This window comes from Ciconia boyciana, chromosome 3 (assembly GCF_034638445.1).
Source record: "Ciconia boyciana chromosome 3, ASM3463844v1, whole genome shotgun sequence".
In the NCBI taxonomy this organism is placed as follows: Eukaryota; Metazoa; Chordata; class Aves; order Ciconiiformes; family Ciconiidae; genus Ciconia; species Ciconia boyciana.
Genome location: NC_132936.1, coordinates 23,607,122 through 23,625,696, shown reverse-complemented (window position 1 = coordinate 23,625,696; position 18,575 = coordinate 23,607,122). Strand labels below are relative to the sequence as shown.

The window sequence follows — 18,575 nt, the reverse complement described above, 5'->3', positions numbered from 1 at the left end:
TGAGAAGAGTGTTTCCAGTTATTAGCCTGCAAACTCTCCCAGCGATGTCAAAGTCACTCCGTGTTCTTCGTGACTCATATGTACCATTAGTAATAAACTTCTGGAAAAGTTTTCATTTGCTAGCAACCACATTATCCTCAAATTAAATTCTTAAGAGGAGGTTGCCCATACCCTATGAATGCTTTAACCACTGCAGGCATTTCGGTACAAAGCCTTCAGAGAGCAGAGCTGCACACGTGTGCGTATCCTGACTTTCATTGCATAAGTTATGCTGACTGCAGAAGTCGTAACAGCATCCAGTATGTAGCACCCTCATGTTTCCTTTTGAGAGATAAAACCAGCATAATTCTAGAATATTCTTACTATCTCTTCTGAAGGATAAAGACTATGAATTTGGGCAAAGAGCAGATATGCTGAGCAAGAAGCTATCTTTTCTTCTGTAGTTATATTTTCACACTGAAAAACACGTTAATGTACAGACAAAACCATTCACTGAACTCAACAGCTCTTTCTCTTACATACATTCAAGCTATACATTATTCTATATATAAAGCATAGCTGATACTGAAGTGACAGGTGAATAGGGATTTTTCAGGATCTCAACTGTGGAACTCAGATTTAAATTTTGCTTAAATTTCATTTCAAGCATCTAAGATTTTTTGTTTTAATATGGATCTTTATGCCCTCAACTTCCATGCAACTCCTCAGATGGCTAAGCATTAAGCCATTTTATTAATTTTGATCAAGTCTTATTTAAAATTATTATCTAGCATTTGTAATAGTTTTGAGTGAAAAGGAAAATTAGTACTGGTGTCAGGTAGATGTCTATTGCAAAATAAAAATTCTAGAACAACTTACTGCAAGGTAAGAAGGTGAATTCAAGATTACCAATATTATGAATACCGCCAACGTTATGAATATTTGATTCAACAAATGTGTGTATCAAAACTCAGTTCTCACAAAACCATTTTCTGTTGGTGCTGTTAGCACAGCACTTAACAATTCAGTTAGCTTTAAGAGTACAGTGGGATTGGACATATGAAAAAGGTGAGACAGAGACCTGATGTCTTTCACGTTACCATGACTTCATGCAAAGAAACTGCAACCCCACTTGATATATTGGCCCAGGAAAAATCCAGAGCCATCACTCTACCCAGATACCCTAGCCATGTGATAAAGCTGTTCTGTAGTACTTTTTGATTTCTTCCTGCAAACATTGCTGTCTTCCAGATCAGACAGCATCTGAGACAGATGAGGGGAAAAAAAGGGCAGGGGGAGACTCTCTAGTCTGGTAATTAGGGCCGTATTTAAACGATGGGTCAGCTGTGTTCTGGTCCCTGCCTCAGTGAATGCTTAATTAATTATACAAAGTGGAATGGCACCAGGAGGAGAAATTAAGCACTGTGCATCTCTCTCCTCTTATTTTGTAGCAGCCAGGGAAATCTCTTGAGCATTGGAAGCATGGGTACAAATCCTCTCAAGCAAGGCAAGGGATTAGGCCTAGTAATCCAATGTACTTCTGTAAATGCTTTAACCACAGGCTGCTGGCTAAAAGCAAGATCACTACTTCGTTTTGCTGACCAAGAATTTTATTGCCCATCGCCAAAATTACTTAGCAAGTCTGTGTCTAGTTCACAAGTTGTTTCAAGACTATCAAAATCACACTTTTAAGAAAACATAATAGTCTCTCTGCCTCTCTCTCCAGATCTCAGCAGACCCTATTCAACACCTGCCTGCACAGACTTCATGTTTGACATCAGCTATTTCATATTATCTGTCTGATCCAAAGTTCATTGCTTCTAAAATCTAAGTGAAAAGAAGTATTATCTCTATTCTACTTGTGTAAACACCTGCAGATTCAAGCCATACTTATATAAACAGGTCCAACAACTGGCACTATCCATGTATTTAAAATTAGGCACAGCACTTGCAAAAGATACAGAATGGCTTCATTTGATGTTATAAATCCTTGGTTAGTTACTGATTCAATACATTCATTTTTTTTCCTAAGAAAAAAGAAAAGAAGCAAGACATAGTAGCTGAGAAAACTTTGGCCAACAAAATCTCAAGGCATACAATAGGACAAAGCCAGTGCAAGGAGCCCAGCAAACTATTTTCTGAAAAGCAGGAATTGAGCAAAAGAAAAATAAGCAGTGGAAACGTATATAATGCAGCTCCTGGAGACCTGGCTGGAGAATACCTACAGGAGCGCCCACAGAAGTGTGGCTTGTCTTAAAATTCTGTTCTGTCAATGCCTTGTTTCTGTTCTCTAAATAAGCATTGTTTTAGTTTTAGGAACATTTTATGGTCATCATTGGCTCTAGAATGCTGAAAAGCCACAGACAATAAATAAAGTCTTCTTCTACCTATGAGGTAAGCATATAGATTACCAAATGAGAAGCAATATGCAGTACATATATCCTATAACCAGAGGCTAGTCTGTATGTGGACAAATCAGTTGTCTGCACCCTGAACAAATACAAGATCAAAGCCTGACACCTGTGGAGACCGGAAGGAAACCGGGAGAAGAGATAGGGGTTTCCCTTCTGCTTTGTGAGAGAAGTCCACGTAAGTATTAACACACAAAGATTACTGTATTCGCAAGTTTTAATTGACTGGAATCTTAAATTGTCCACATGAAAGCAGGTATAGACTCTCCCTATAGATACACCAAACACCTAGTACACAAGATGTGACAGCCTCTGGCAGTATCTATAACATTACTGTAATAGAATATAGGCATCTATATGAATTGCGGGTACAGCTATTTACAGGAATGAGATGCGTCTACAAAATCTGAGAACAGGTTCAAATATAAAAGCAAATATCAGGGCTTCTAGAAATAAGATGTCATAACTTCTGATATTTGCATATTAGATGAATATTTAAAACATGAGAACACAGTTTTTAAGGACTATTGTGTCTATGCACTAATAGATCTGTGTTGTGCCACTTTTTGTAGTACCCTCTGTAAGTTATATTTCTCCAATAGTTATGTGGCATAGTGTATACCCCAATGCTGAACAGTATCTTGCAATGCTCGTATCAGGCTGTTTAGCTACATCAAAGTAAGGTATCTTATGCTCCTAAAATATTTCTAAGACTTTAATGTATAAGGACATTATTTCCACTACTGCATTTTGTTATTAGTCTTGTGATTTTTATGAATTTCAGAAATCAGTTATCCTTCTATTAACTCAAATTTAATCAGACAGGAAAAGTTTTAAAACAATGTTCATTTTATAGGACAGAATGTTGGCTATTTTATCTTTCTGTGGTTTGTTTCCATAAAACCCAAGGAAGGAAAGTAATATTATTTTACATTAATTCATAAAAATAAGTTTCTTCTTACTATTTAATTTATTAATACTTTACTAATATTTAGGATTTTAAATATAATTTGTTGGTGCTCTCAAGTCTTCATATGAGATAAACTATATAAACTTTTAAAAAGACTTTATGAGGAGATAAACTACATTTTATTAGGTTATCTCCTCATAAAGTCTTTTTAAAGTTTGTAGTAGTTTTCCCTTCCTTTATGCTTTCAGTCAAGCTGAACTGAACATGGTTTTTTGTTGGTAGCTTCCTCTCCTGCTTAAGCAGCACTATTGATGATTTCAGCAGAGCTGCCAACACAGCCCTGGGAACAGTGGTTGTTGGTTAATTTGTGCAGTGGAGCACAAACATTTTTTCCATCACATGGTACATAAACCCAGCACTGCTGAGGAGTGAGATGGTAACTACAGAAGTAAAAAGTTTAGCACATTTCTCATCACTTGGAAAGAAGCCGAGAGACTCAGGTCTGCTCTTCTAAACAACATGTAACTAGGAATTTAATTACACATGTGCTACACATGCATATAGTAATTTTTTCCTACATATGCAAATTCTTCATGCTAAATAGCTGACAGAGGTCTATCTGAAATTATAGGGAGGGGTGGCGCTGGAAGTCCCAGCATGAGATATGCAAATAAGGCTGACAGCAATGTCAACATATTCCTGGTAACAAGTATTAGGTGATCCTGCTAACAGTGATAACACAGTCAAGACAACAGTATTTATTTCTTTTTCAATATCACTGCTCTAGTCCTCTCCCTGACAGCTTAATACTATTCCTTACTTTTCAAAGCAATACCTCTCACCACATCTACTTTAAGTGGCAATCACATGCCAGAACCACACTCTTCAGACACACTGGAGCAGTGCAAGCAAGTGAAGTTTGACATCAGTGCTTTACATTCCACATATTCCTCCTTTCCTGCATTTGTCAAAGCACACAATTGTCTCACCAAATTGATCAAGGTATCTTGCTAATGAATGGACCTGCTAACCCTTCACTGTTGTAACTGTTTCCCCTTACTCGTATATTTCCTTTCACTTTTGGCCCTTTTCCTTGATATTAATCCTCTGAAAAGTCACTGATTAGTGTCATAAGGCCTCTTTGGACAGCTAAGTTGTCAAAACTCTTGACCAACTTCAGAGCTGCCTAAGTTTTTACCAGTGAAGTCTCTATGAAGAATGTAAACTTCTGTTCTTTGCATGGCCAGAACTGCCTCAGCTGCTGTTCTTGCTTCACGTTCAATTACAATCCTCAAAGTTGAGATTTTCTTCCTTTTGTAAACTTCAGGGCCAGAACCTAGCAGCGTACACCTATGGGAACAGGCTCTGCAGAAACCTACTAGAAAATACAGCTTTCATTAAAACATGCAGGCGGCTTCCTCTTATGGGTGTGTGGGCTCAGTCCTCTCTATGGCAAAAGAAGATTCACATCAGTATCTTCGGGCTTCCAGAAGAGATCTCTAGCCACCCAGGCAAGGGCCACTGGGAGTGGCAACTGCAGTACTCCCAATCCCTTCTTCATGTTAAAGTTGAGCCACTCTTGAAAAAAAAGAGTTAAAGACTGGGTGAGAGGCAAGAGAGCAAAAGTTTATTAAATAATCATTTGATAAGATAGAGATCTCTTCAGCTGAGAGCCTAGTGCCTTAGCCGTGATTAATCCTCAGCTTAAGGAACAGACCATAGGTGCAAGTTCTGCACTGTGAATCACAAGTGGCATTTCTCTAGCTCAGTGGCACCTAGAAGTAGGATGACATTAAGAAATGCCTTGTTTCAATTTCTTACTGGTTTGTTTGGACATTTCTCTACTCACAGCGTCACAGAATGGTTGAGGTTGGAAAGGACCTCTAGGGATCATCTGGTCCACCTCCCCCCCCCCCCCCGCTCAAGCAGGGCCACCTAGTGCTGGCTGCTCAGGACTGCGTCCAGACAGCTTCTGAAAATCTCCAAGGATGGAGACTATACAACCTCTCTGGGCAACCTGTGCCAATGCTCAGTCGCCCTCACAGTAACAGTGTTTTCTGATGTTCAGTTTGTTGCCCACTGCCTCTGGTCCTGTCACTGGGCACCACTGAAAAGAGCCTGGCTCCATCCTCCTTCCACCCTCCCTTCAGGTATTTATAGACATTGATGAGATCCCCCTGAGCCTTCTCTTCTCCAGGCTCAACAGTCCCAGCTCTCTCAGCCTTCCTCACAGGAGAGATGCTCCAGTCCCTTCATCATCTGAATGGCCTTGTGCTGGACTCTCTCCAGTATGTCCTTGTCTGTCTCGTACTGAGAGCTCATACTGAGCCCAGAAACTGGACCCAACACTCCAAGTGTTGCCTCACCAGTGCTGAGCAGCGGGGAAGGATCACCGAGCATACTGAGTGCTGTGAATTTAATTGTAGGGGTGAGCGTGCAAGGGCTCGCCATGGGTGCTGTACACACGAGTGAGAGGCTGCACACACCCATCATGTGCCGAAAGGATAGCCATTGCAATCAAAGCAGCGTGTCTTTTTTGTGCATCTGTTCTCTCACCTTAACCAACCTCTTTCTGAAACTACTAATACATTAATTCTTCTACTCTTTGCCACAATCATTCTGAGTTTTTATTTTCTTTTTCCTGTTTCTCTCCATACTCTTTACAGGACTTTATGGAAAGGAAATGTATATCAATGTCTAGAAGACAGGAAGTAGCTGGAACTGACTACAGTATAGCAGGAACAATACACCTATATTATATGAAGATTGTGATTTCCCTTTCCTAAGATACTTTTGTGAATGGAAGTCAAACACGTGCTGACCTTTTTTGCTATTACATCACTCAGAAAACACATCTGCTGGGCCGTCTGCAATCATCACAAAGGGGTTTTGTTATGTTTTTTAAACAAAGACAATACAATGTACTTTTTCCTTAACCTCATCTAGAAGTGTTTTGCCTGGAAATATTCCTAATAATTCAGCCTGATGCAAACACTAAATACACAATATTTCAGACTGATAACTGTGCAAAAGTCAATAGCACTGTAAACAAGTTCCCAATACACAAGGTGTCAGAAACTTTAAAATCTCCATCACTACCATTCCTATATATAATAGCATTTAATGCATTAGCTGTTTCATGGGTCCCCAAACTAGTCTTCTCACCCACATAAAAAAGGATTATTGAGGATAATTATCAGGGCTCCTGTTTTTAGGATTAACATATTAGCTGACCTACATCCTAGTCTTTCTGTGACATTTCCACAGATCACCATGTTAGCTCACATTTAAGAACTGATTAGATTTTATGGTATCAGAGCCTCATTGACTTTGCTTTTAATTTATGTTCAAATACATTCAGGCTTAAGTACTTTTTAACTCGTAAGTGAAAATACACAGATACAGAGGTGTCCCAGTAAAACATGGCTACCCTCCATAAAGAAAGAAATCTCACTGTGCACCTTCAACTCTCCCACTAACATGGCATATGTTCCTTGGTTTGCTACACATACTTCTTAGTTTCCATTTTAAATTACTTCAAGAAAAGACTTTCTGCAGCCAGAGAGTACTCTGGATGCTGTCAATCTGACAAAGTTCTCTTGTGAAGAAAGTCAGAAGAGAGCACTTGTTGTTTGTAAACAAGCTGGATATTTACATGCATTGAGCCATCTGAAAACAACAGGAGAAATTAGAGCTATTTGGGTACTGAAAACCAAGTGACAGAAGTCATGGGTCTTTGACTACATACATAAAGGCATCGAGCTTCAGTGACTTAACTGATCCACTCTACTTTCTGCCCAGAGAGGAAGACACAAGGATCACAACTCTAATAGAGGCTGCAATGTGGATTTTCATCCTAGAAGACAGACTACCCCTTTTCACTCATGGAGTCCCACAACAGGCTGCACAACCATTTTACCTGTGCATCCCATAGCATTTGTCCTTCTCAGGCTTCAAATCAAGGTGCCTTGTAATGCAGTGACCATATTTCACGTTCACTTTTAAATCTTTCATCTCCTTTATGCTGCTAAACCGAAATCCAAGTTGAAGTGCATGGCTGGAAAGTAACCCCCTCTGTAGAACAGAAGGCGACCCTGATGAATTGCACAAAGCTCTTCAGAGGCTGCATTCCCCCTCCCTCTCATTTCACCGCTTGGATTCCTTTGTTTGGTAAAATAGGTCAGTGCTCATAAAAACACCCCTCCAGGGCTGCCTGCCTCACATGACCACAGCAGCCAACTATAAGGAATAGGAAGGCTAACATGGGAGCAGCTGATTCGCACAACTTTCACGAGGCATGGAGAACTGAAATAACACACACAGACCAAACTGTAAGGAAAGGAACAAGATGAATTAGAAAAACCTGAATGCATAGTTCCCATCTCAGAGCTTCAGCGATCCTGAAATACCCTGCCACAGGCTCTATGAATATCTAGCTGCACAAAACTGATGTCTTCAGAGGAAAATAAACAGGGGACACTATGATCCTCGTCAATACAACATAACCTCCAGCTCATAATGTAATTCAGTCTGGTTAACAGCTCTGCCACACCCTTAACATCCTCTGTAGATATACAACCCATGCATCCTTTCTTAACTATAATGCCAAGGATGCCACTCCTGTTTTTGAAGTGGTCTTTTCTGGAAGAAGTTGGGCGACAGCAATTGCAGTCTTAAAACAGCTTAAATACACCGATTCCTTTCAGAGAAGATGACACATTCACTTTACTACCCCACCCAGCTACATACAAAAACTGAAACATCAAAAATCATGTTATGAGACTAGGATCAAGGCCTCACTCCTGTGCCTCCAAAACAAAGAAAAATTTGCTATTCAGTAGTAAAAAAAAAAAAATTTTTTTTTGAAGGGAACTGAAATCTAATGTCTGGCTTCTGATCAGAGACAACAGCTCAACAGGAAACCCACTGGGTTGAAGGCAACAACTGGTGAAAGGAAATCTCTTTCCCAACACTTTTTTCAGATTCTTCGTTGCTTAGAAAAAAAAATAAAATAGTATCCTGTACCTTTCCCAAAGTAAGTCTTTATATGATCTAACACTGGGCATATAATTTGTTCCAAGATTCAAGATACTGAGTTTGGCTCCTCAGTTATACACTGGCAGGATTTAGTAGCCAAGGTATAGTGCCACACAAATGCAACTGCACTGTTTACAGGGCCCACCTCACTGGAGAAGTATGACAACCATCATTATGCAGCTCACACTAATAAGGTACACCAGATCTCTGCTGGCTCTGCAATTTTGCAAGGTTAGGTGTCTCTGTGCTAACATCTCACTTAAATAGTCAGGTTTCAAACTCTGAGTAAAGCCTTGCTGATTTTGAACTGAATTAGCTATATATGTGTGCAGTACTGCAGGAAAGTTAGAGAGATGTACTGGAAGTACGCAGACAAGCACCCGAACCAGCTGTGGAGAAGACAGTTCTGTTTCAGAAGAATTAGCTGGCATTCTCCTTTACTCAGATTATTTTAGCCAATTTACTTAGCTAGATACAAAACAACCAACTGGGATGCTAATGGAAAAAGGAGTCCTATTGTGAAATACATGAGCCACACACATAGGAAAGACTTCTCCTACCTGTACAGTAAAAATGGAGTTGTCATTTCAAAAGAGATATACAGGAATCTCTAGCAATAGGGAATTTTTGTCTTTCATAAACACCAATACTGGATAGTTGAGTGGAATTAGCATTGTGCTGTGTAAAATACAGTATCCTGCCTGTTATCACATAAACTTCTGGACTCTTGTAACACTGATGACCTTAGGGTTTAAGCTAAGGGGCACAAATCAGCTTTCATATGTATCGTATGGCAAAAGTGGGAACAGCATCAAAGTTTCTACTATACTTCAAAAACAGAAAACAAGTCTTTTCAGAAGTACTGAAAAGTGTAGTAACCTTAGTTCAGCAGTTTTACAGAGAATTTTTGGAAAATATAATAGTGGAAAACTACTGCCAAAATATACTAACATGCGAGTTCCTCAGGATGTTATCAAATCATCTCACTACATTACCTTCTGCTTTTGTGTAGATTGAGATATTTCCATTTACCAAGCCAGCAAACAAGTATTGAGACATATATGTTAAGCTCATAACAGTTGATTTTTCAGGAGTGAAGAAGTGTTGAAGTCGAATTTTCTTTGAGCCTTGGCAACTTTTGTAAATAGAAATGCTATAAAAAGAAGCAAGAAAAAATAAACGTGTAAAATTATGTGTTATTTAGTTCTTATTAGAATATGCACAAAAGAGGTTTAGAATAAAACATTGGAGGAAAAAAAGATTTTCTTCTTCCATTCATAGGAAGATGAGTTTGGAAAGGAGTATTTTGACCCTCCAAAATGTCTATGTAGACAATTCGCAATTACTTAACATTGACATATGGCAACACTTTTCATATTACCTTGTCTGGAGAAACATTTATTCAACAAAGAGACATAATAAAAATCCTGCTCGAAGTCCTTATTATGAGCCTATCCAAAACTTTCCAATAGTTTAAAAAAAAAAAAAAAAAAGGATTAAGTATTACCTGGAGAACTAGGGAAAAGAGAAGAAAAACTCACTACCAGACATCAATTACGCTTAAAATTCCCACCATTCCTACAGATTATTACCATGGGTATGTTAGGAATATTTAATAGTTAAATCTGGAATTGATTGCACTTCACAAACAAAGATAATAAGTAAAATTAGATGTTGGAATTTCTGGAAACATAGTATTTTCCTTGGAGAATTTTGTTCTCCTTCATTTATACCGATTAGAAATACCTTCAAAAATCACATGTAGTTACATATTTACACCCTCACTAGCTATAACAAGATCTGTTTGCTTACTGATGTGTAAGTTTAGAAAACATAACTTTGTTCTTCAATATAAATCAAGTAATGACTCAGTAAGGTCATCGGTTCAAACAGAGCAAAATAATTCATGTCAATAGTAAACAGCAATATTATTTATTCGCATGACAAATCCTGCACAACATCACACTGTAGAAGGTTAATGGGTTCCTCATTAACACCTCGTCATTCTGAAAAATTTCCAATACCTAAAGATTATGTTATAACATTACAAAAGTAATATTTATATTTTTCAGATATGATGTATGATGAATTCATCCTCCTTCAAAGATACGCTTTATTTTAATTTCAAATACTACACAGTGTATTTTAAAATCATGGAGAGTGTATTTTTCCCTTGATTTAGGTGGAAAGGATAAGTTGAGGTCACTAGGATATCACATGGATATTTTTTTAGCAAGAAAACATTTTCTTGGAAGTATCTCACACAATTTTGCTATAGAATAGTAAACCTAATGAATAAATCATACACAGTACACTGAAAATGAGAATCACCTTCCTTCTTCCATGCCAAGGCAAATAGTAGGCACATTAGAAGCTTTTGCAAGAACATTTTCAGAGTCGAGAGCCTTATTTTGCTCTTTTGGTTTCCCCTCCTCTGGTATGTAGACCATGCAGAGAATCCGTGATTCCACATTGAAGCACTCAATAACCTTGGGGCTGGAGCTTTGAAATGAGACTATTGCAATCTGGCCCATCTGATTAGTACAACTGCCAATCTGAGTTGGAAAGAGGAAAGAAAAAAAAAAAAGACCAAGACCAAGACTGATACTTGTCTCCAGGAAGATCAGCATTAACAAGGAGGAACGACTGGAATGTTAATTGAAGAGTGCACCTCAAGTTATATGTGTGAATATGAGTTTTCATGCATTAGACATAAACAAGAAAATAATTCAGCACAAATACAAGAGTTTTTGAAATATTATATACACAAAATTCCCTTGTATACTCACAAAAACAGTTCTTTCTTTTTTGAAAGGAGGAATATTATGGCCTATTCCAATGTCTGACTTGTATGTATATACATAATGTAATGCAATCACAGTAAGTACGTGTGTAATATATTATTTTAATAACCGCTGTTCTAAGTTATCTCAGAATCTCTTAAAACAGATAATATAGCTGAGGCCTGTCCTTTGCACAGTAACAAATGCTCTGTCCCAACAGAAAGAGGGATTATTAATATAATCCCTTTTGTAAACTTGCTGATGCAGGATCCTAAACTTCTCCCTGATCCAGAACTAAGTATCATCAATATGTCCACAAATCTGTAAATTTTAGGGAACTGGGAAGAGTAAAAAAAAAGTCTGTCCAAGCAGCAGTAAGTGTTTATATATAGTAACTCTTTTATGTTTATATGAAATGAAAAAACATAGCAAAGAGAAAGAAAGAACGTTATGGGGCAGTAGAAAGATTTTATTGCCATATATTTGTGATGACTGTTTACAAATAGCAACGACAAAAAGAAATTATACGGGTCACCTTGAAAAAGACCACTGACAAAAGCTATTTCTAACTTCTACTTTTAATTCACAAGGGTTTCCTTAAAATTTCAGTACTGTAGTATCAAGAAAAGCTACTGGAATCATTAGGTTTTTTTAAAAAAACAAGTATTGGCTATCTCACTTTGTCTGCTGGAATATCTGCATATTTGGCATCATAACAATATGCCAGAATAGTTTTTTCCCTTTGTACAGACTTAAACAGATTATTTACGGCTAAAACATTTTTAAAATATGGAAACAGACCATAGGACAGTGTGAGCTCATATGGGTTTCAGCAGCCCTCATTATACATTAGCACATAACTCACTTCTGAATGTGCTCAGCACTTTGGAATTTGTTCTGTGCCACACTAACAAATCACACACACATAAGTGACACCCTACAGAGAACAGCAAGATCACATGGACAAAATTACTAGCTACCCTTTATAGAAGTCCATCTTAAAACAAACAAACAAAAAAGAGAGAGAAAAGAACAACCCAAAATTTATTTCAGATCCATATGTTGCTAAGAGTCACAAAAAACAATGAAGAGAAACAGGAGACAACCCCCTTTTTAGCTTTTAAAGATTACACTTACCCAAAGAAAACCATGTTCCATGGCACAGGAATCTGACTCGGTTTCACCAGAGAGGTACGGTTCAGGATTATAAGCAGCACATTCAATCTTCAAAGGAAAAGAGAACAGTTACCACATTAAAAAGATATGCCTGTTTCTGCCTAATTTAGTCTGTAATTAAGTAAAGCATTCAAGGATATCAAAGAATCACAGAAGGCAAGAAGTCAGTTAGTCCATCCAGCTTCCTGTGGGCACCTGCAAAACTGGCAAAGTTGGCCCAGAGCTCAGGCTCTGCCACACACTATATTCTCCTGAGGTGACCAAGGCAAAGACCATCACTCAACTCAACAGGGCAACAGAATATTTATGGACTTTCCTTTCAAAACAAGCAGATCCTGTTGTAACCTAATTACAGGAGCTGAGCCTGGGCCTTCAAGGCTCCTGGCATGGACCTACAGCACTTACAAATGCATAGCTCTATGGCAACACAAATATTTTAAGTTTCTGCAAAAAATTAAATTAGCTTGGTTATTTCACCAGTGGTGACTTCAGAAAGTTTTCAATACAGAAAAAGCTGACTGTTTAATAAGACAAGAATGACTGGTTGTATGGGAGACCAGACACTTACAGTAGACTTTGGATGCTGTAAACCACGGCTCTGCTCTGAAAACCAGTATCATAGGAATGGCTTGATTTAACACTGTTACACATTTCAAATGCATTTCCAGCTAGCAATTTTTGTTCCCCAACATCCAGGCCTGTATACTCACACTTGAAGTGAAGCTGTCAGCTGAATTTCCCTCCTGTGTAGGCTGTCCTAGCAACGAGGGTCTGCAGACTTACTGCTTTAAGCAGTAGCCATGCAATGATGTTGATTTAACACTGAGATTCTGGCCATACATATGCAATTTTATTTCCATTAGTGTTTTTGCACAAGCCTAACTGACTGATGGTCAATAAGAAATCCTGTTGATGCACAGGAAAAGAATAGTATCCAGCACCCTCCCCTTCCACCTGTTAGTCTGGACATGCTGTACTTATTTTCATCATTAAAGCCAGTGGTCAATAGGACTTCAAACTGACATATTGCCTTAGGAAATGAATCATTAAGATGATTCTGTATCACTGTTCAGAACAGAACTACATTTTATATAAGACCCCATAAAACTGAATTTTTACAATTATTTTAAAACTATTGCTCTCTGTGCACTACTGAAAATCAGGAATTTGAGGAGTATTCAACATAGTTACATCAGTACAGGACAGCTATCATGGAGATCAGATTCCTGCACTTTTCAAGCTGCAGGTTACTTTGGAGCCTCAAACAAACACTTGGAAACCTCATGACCAATTCAAAATTCCCAGCAGTTCTGTTTTCATTGAGTGATGAGCTTACATCTGAAAGTGAATATCATACTATATAGAAGTAAACACTGTGTTCCTTAGTGCCTCAATGATTGCAGTATTTTGCATTCCTGTGACCCTCTTGGACCTTCCATTGCTACTGGTCTTACACCAAGACAGTAACTCAAGAGAACTAATAGATGTATTTACACTATGGTATTCTTTAGCAGTTATATCACACAAAAAAAGCAACTGTAATCTCATGTAAAAAAATCTGTTCACCTTAAACTCCTGTTGCTTGGCCATCATCACTGGCATGTGTCTAACAAGGAGAGGATGTTTCTCCTTTTTGATTTGATTTCCATCATCTTCTACACAGAACCAACCTAACAGGTTATCCTCCGCTGTAATGGAAAGAACAGACAACAAACAACTCACAATACTTTCATTGAATAATCACTTACACCTCTCTACAGGAACAGAAAAGAATTCTCTTCGGATTGGTGAATACTGATCAGGCTGCTCTTATGCCATATATGCATAAATGACAACGTAAAACTACAAACAAAAAATTCAATATAGTAGATTACATACATATTGATAATGCAAAAAAAGAGAACACCTTACACTAGCAAAATGTTAAGGGTGTTCTCTTAATGATCTTGTCAGTAGGTTATTAAAAGACAAAAAGGCACATCAAACCTCTCCTCAGACTCTAGGAAATCTGTTTTGCAAATAGCATTTCTCTGCCTATACAAGTAACATCACTACCAACTACTACTTATCATAATTATAAGGATCCTCCTCCTGGAATGATGGAGACATCCATTCTCTCTTCTTTTGTTTTTGTTATTTTGCCTGCCTTCAGTGAGATACCATAAAAGCACTGTATTTTGAGGATGCGCTGGTGAAACCTGCTTTCTAGCAAGTGTATATTCTCAATGTTTCTCAACTCAGGCATTCAAAATCCCAGGTATCTTTGGAAACCTATACCCCCTGTGCAAACAAAGGAGACTAATAACATCACAGGACAGCACATTCTTTATTGCTCTCACTTAGATCAGGTTTGTTTGTGATAATCCCTCCAGTAAAGACTACAGATTTATGTTAAAAAAAAAAAGCAACTCCCCAAAAAAAACTTGACTTATACATATCCAACTACAGAAATATTGCATTATATTAAAACTACACCCATAATTTTATTTCATGCTCAGAAAGCTAACCGAACCCAACAGCTTCACTGATATTTCAGCTAAAATCATTCAGGGCTGAAACTGAGAAATTTGAACCTGAAGTTCAAAGTATAAGAAGGTTGTAAGATCTCAAGAAATATATTTATAATAGAATAACTTCCTTACTTGTCTGTCCTGTAGTGTATCTCATTCTTGTTGATTTAGATATAACAATTACTAATTATTACCACAGACTTCATTCAAATACTGTAGAAATAATATCCCTTCATAATGAAACCCCCATCCTATCTATAACATCATTACTTTGTAGTGATACACAATCGCTACTATTTACTGTATTGCAATTTTAACATCTGCAGATAGATTTTCACAAAAAAATAATTGTCTAAAAAAAAAAAATTACACTGTGCATTAAGAGCTATCTTAACTTGATAGGAAATGCAAGTAACTAAGAATTACCAAGGGCCAATTTAGCCATTTGTAAATTGTTGATCCAAGACTGTTTGATGGCAGGGGTAAATGTATTGAACACAGCTGTAAAGAAAGTGGGCCTCCCAGACCTGCAAGACAAAAAAAAAGCCACTCTAAAGTAATTGAGTATGAGATACAGCCTAGGCTAGAAATGCTAAGCAAGATGAAATTTCATTATTTTCCAATACTTAGACAAAGACACAGCTCCGATATGAGCATGCAGGCTATGATATGCCATACGCCCGTCTTCCTACACTTCACATGAAATGGTATGAGAAGAACACCCTCCTTGGTGAAAGAATGTAACAGTGGCTGTTCCCTATTAGCTGTCACTGCCACGGTTCCTCTTGTGCTTCTTGCATCTGGAATGCAGGGTTGAGGAATGGGAGAAAAACTACAAAGCTGCCCTGGAACATGCAAGTTCCCAGCATTGTGGCATTAGAACAGAAGTCAGAGGCTAACTGTGGAAACAGAAGAGGGGGAAGAGCTACAGATTCCCAAATCCTCCCTCGTACATCTATGCCTAATACATAAGCCCATTTAGAAAGTTTTGTAATCAAGATTACTACTGACTTGTCCTGTTTTCCTGGGAGTTGCAGCTGAATTCTACAGCGATCTGCCGCTCTGATTTCATCTTCTTTTTTCAAAATCAGTTTTTGTAAACCTGAGGTCCAGTCATGGGCTACAGATTGGTTTAAGTTCTGAAAAATTAAAAAAGCTAAGATTCAACGCCAGCCTACTGGCCTATTTCCAACAGGCTAACTAAGGTGATCTCTGCATATAACAAACAATTCCTGGTACTGGGGCCTCATTTAGTCCACATTTTAATAATGGATAGTTTAGCCATATTTGTAAACACATTTCAAAAATATCTGTAAAAAATTTGCTAACATATTTTATCTGATGATTTAATCTCACATTGCTCAGTTTGATGACACACAAATGACAATCCCAAGCGTTTGTCAGATTAAGAAATGTAAATTTGCATCAGGTGTATGCACAACCCTTTCACTTTATTTCAATGAGCAGTTATACAGAACTCACAAATTCTGTTTCTGAAGAAAATCTCATTAAAACATCTACAAATCATACTGCCAGTATGTTTTTGTTCAAATCTTTGAGCCAAAATGTTTACAGAGCCACCATGAAAGCTGTCTCTGTAGTTGGAATCTGTTTAAGTAGGATGCTGAAACAATAACCCTTTGCAAGCTGAGTGTTCAGTTGCAGGGAGCAAAAGCACACCTGAGTGACACTTAAAGCATCAATAGTACTGAGTATTCATACACAAAAGTACACTAATTTTCCACAGTCAGAATTTTATGAAAATTGAAGTCTTCTTCAAAAATAGAGAAGCTGCCCTCATTCCTCAATTAATTTGTTCTAATTATCTTACAGATCTCTGGAAACATTGACTGAATTTTAAGTTTCAAAATGTAGTTGGCTCTGGCAGTAGAGGCAGAAAGGTTTTGTACATGTTAATGGGTGAATGTCTTATGGTATCTGTCCTATACAGATTCCCAATAATGCAGCTGAAATTCACCTTCAAATACTTGTGAAATTTTGTCCAAAAGTACTGTTTCCATAAAATTCCTTCACAGTACATATTTTCACAAAACGTTATGTTTTATTTAACGCCCTTGACTCTGAAGGCAAGATAACCCAAGAAAAACTCGGCTTTCATACACATATGCACACACACACATATATATATACTTACAGCCTGTGGTTGCAGGTAGGAGTTAAAAATTGTGCCTAAGCATACATAAAGCATATAAAACAAAAGGCAAAAAAGCAATTTTTTTTAAGTCTTAAGACTGTGGAGAACTCATTCTGAAATTCGGTATTAAAGTACTATATCTTTTTGCCAGAATATAAGCTAAATAAAAGGCATGTGCACAAAGCCAAAGCAAATTGCTTTCAAAATTCCTCTGAAAATCCTTTTATATTTTTGTAATTTGCACTCAGTTTTAAGTACAGCTCCCCCTGAAAGCCAGGATTATGAGCTCGGATGGGCATCAAGAACTTCCTCCAAACAGCCATCCGCCTACTACCTTGTCTAACTGCAAGAATCCAATTCTTAAGATCAAAATGCAATTCTGTTTCCATATAAGCTTATCAGCTACTGAGCAAATGTAGACACTTGTAGTATCCACCTACGCTTAAAAACAATAAAGGAAAACAAGATTAGAAAGACAGCTGTAATCTACTTACAATGCTAAACAGTTAACAGTAAATGAATTACTAGAGGTAAAAATTATTACACTCTTTACAGAGAGAACTAAAGAATGTCTTGCACAGATACTAGGGAGAGACAATTATGCTACTTTGCAACAGGAACATATTTGAAAAATAAATCCAGCTTTATTTATTACCTGATAGTTTCCTTTAAGGCTGCATATTAATTGACTAATTTGACCAACTACATTCAAGTCATGTAAAAGGTTCTGCAGATCATGGTACAGTTGCCCTGGTCCCATATAGAGCTTGTCTAAAATGAATAAAAACATAAGGTTATATATAATAAAAAGATGTAATTCTCAGTTGAAGGAGGAAAGCATGATAAAGATAATATTAACATATATTGCTATTTCTTAACACTATGAAAATTAAAGCTTATCAAAATTGGTGACACTCTCTCTAGATTGTAAAAACAACTAATGCACCGATGTGCAGCTAGGGTCTTCATTACTTCTGAAAATCAGAGTGGTTTATTTATATATGTATCATCGATATTTCACTTTACTGCTCCAGGTGCTTTTAACGTCCCAGCAGACAGATAATTGTGAAATGCATCTGGGAAATTATAGGTAGTAGTATGTTATCACACATTAGCTTTGCATGTACAGGCGTTACCGTAGGCATTTCCTTTTAGCTCACCTTCTCATTGCCTTTTGTAGTCACAATTAAGATTCAAGTTTCTTCATCTAGTATGACGGAGAGCATTATGTGTAGTTTTAAGAAGCACGTACTAGGACTGTGACAAATATCAAAGCTTCACTGGCCCCAAAATCTCTCACTGACAGGAAGTTTTGCTTAGCACGAAGCAGCAAACTTGCTGTTACACCTTAGTTTAAACATCCTTCGTGAATGCTGCTTTTGGTCACGTGATGAAGCAAAAAAATTTATTTGTAGCCTTCACTATGGTGGTTTAAAACTCAAAATTTGTTTAATAGATCACAAGACAGTTCTGGATCATATATCCACACCCTAACTCTAACACGAGTCTGCAATTTCACTGACCCACTTGAAATTTTATTGCAATCATGGTTAAGTGAAAAAAGGATCTGCACTGAGGTCAGCAACAAATCTTAACAGCAGCAGAAATATTTTG

The 18,575-nt window shown here is 37.5% G+C and overlaps 1 protein-coding gene across 3 annotated transcripts in view; it reads right to left on the bottom strand.

The window, feature by feature from the left end:
* The window catches only part of ARHGEF10 (Rho guanine nucleotide exchange factor 10), a 115,321-nt gene that overhangs the window by 21,593 nt on the left and 75,153 nt on the right, over positions 1-18,575 (bottom strand). For all 3 annotated transcript variants that reach the window (XM_072855140.1, XM_072855142.1, XM_072855141.1), the window contains 7 exons: positions 17,617-17,732; positions 15,818-15,945; positions 15,233-15,333; positions 13,863-13,984; positions 12,258-12,344; positions 10,669-10,892; positions 9,333-9,490 (listed from right to left, as the gene is read on the bottom strand). In XM_072855140.1, coding sequence (XP_072711241.1) covers positions 9,333-9,490; positions 10,669-10,892; positions 12,258-12,344; positions 13,863-13,984; positions 15,233-15,333; positions 15,818-15,945; positions 17,617-17,732 — 936 coding nt within the window. The remainder of the gene's footprint in view (positions 1-9,332; positions 9,491-10,668; positions 10,893-12,257; positions 12,345-13,862; positions 13,985-15,232; positions 15,334-15,817; positions 15,946-17,616; positions 17,733-18,575) is intronic.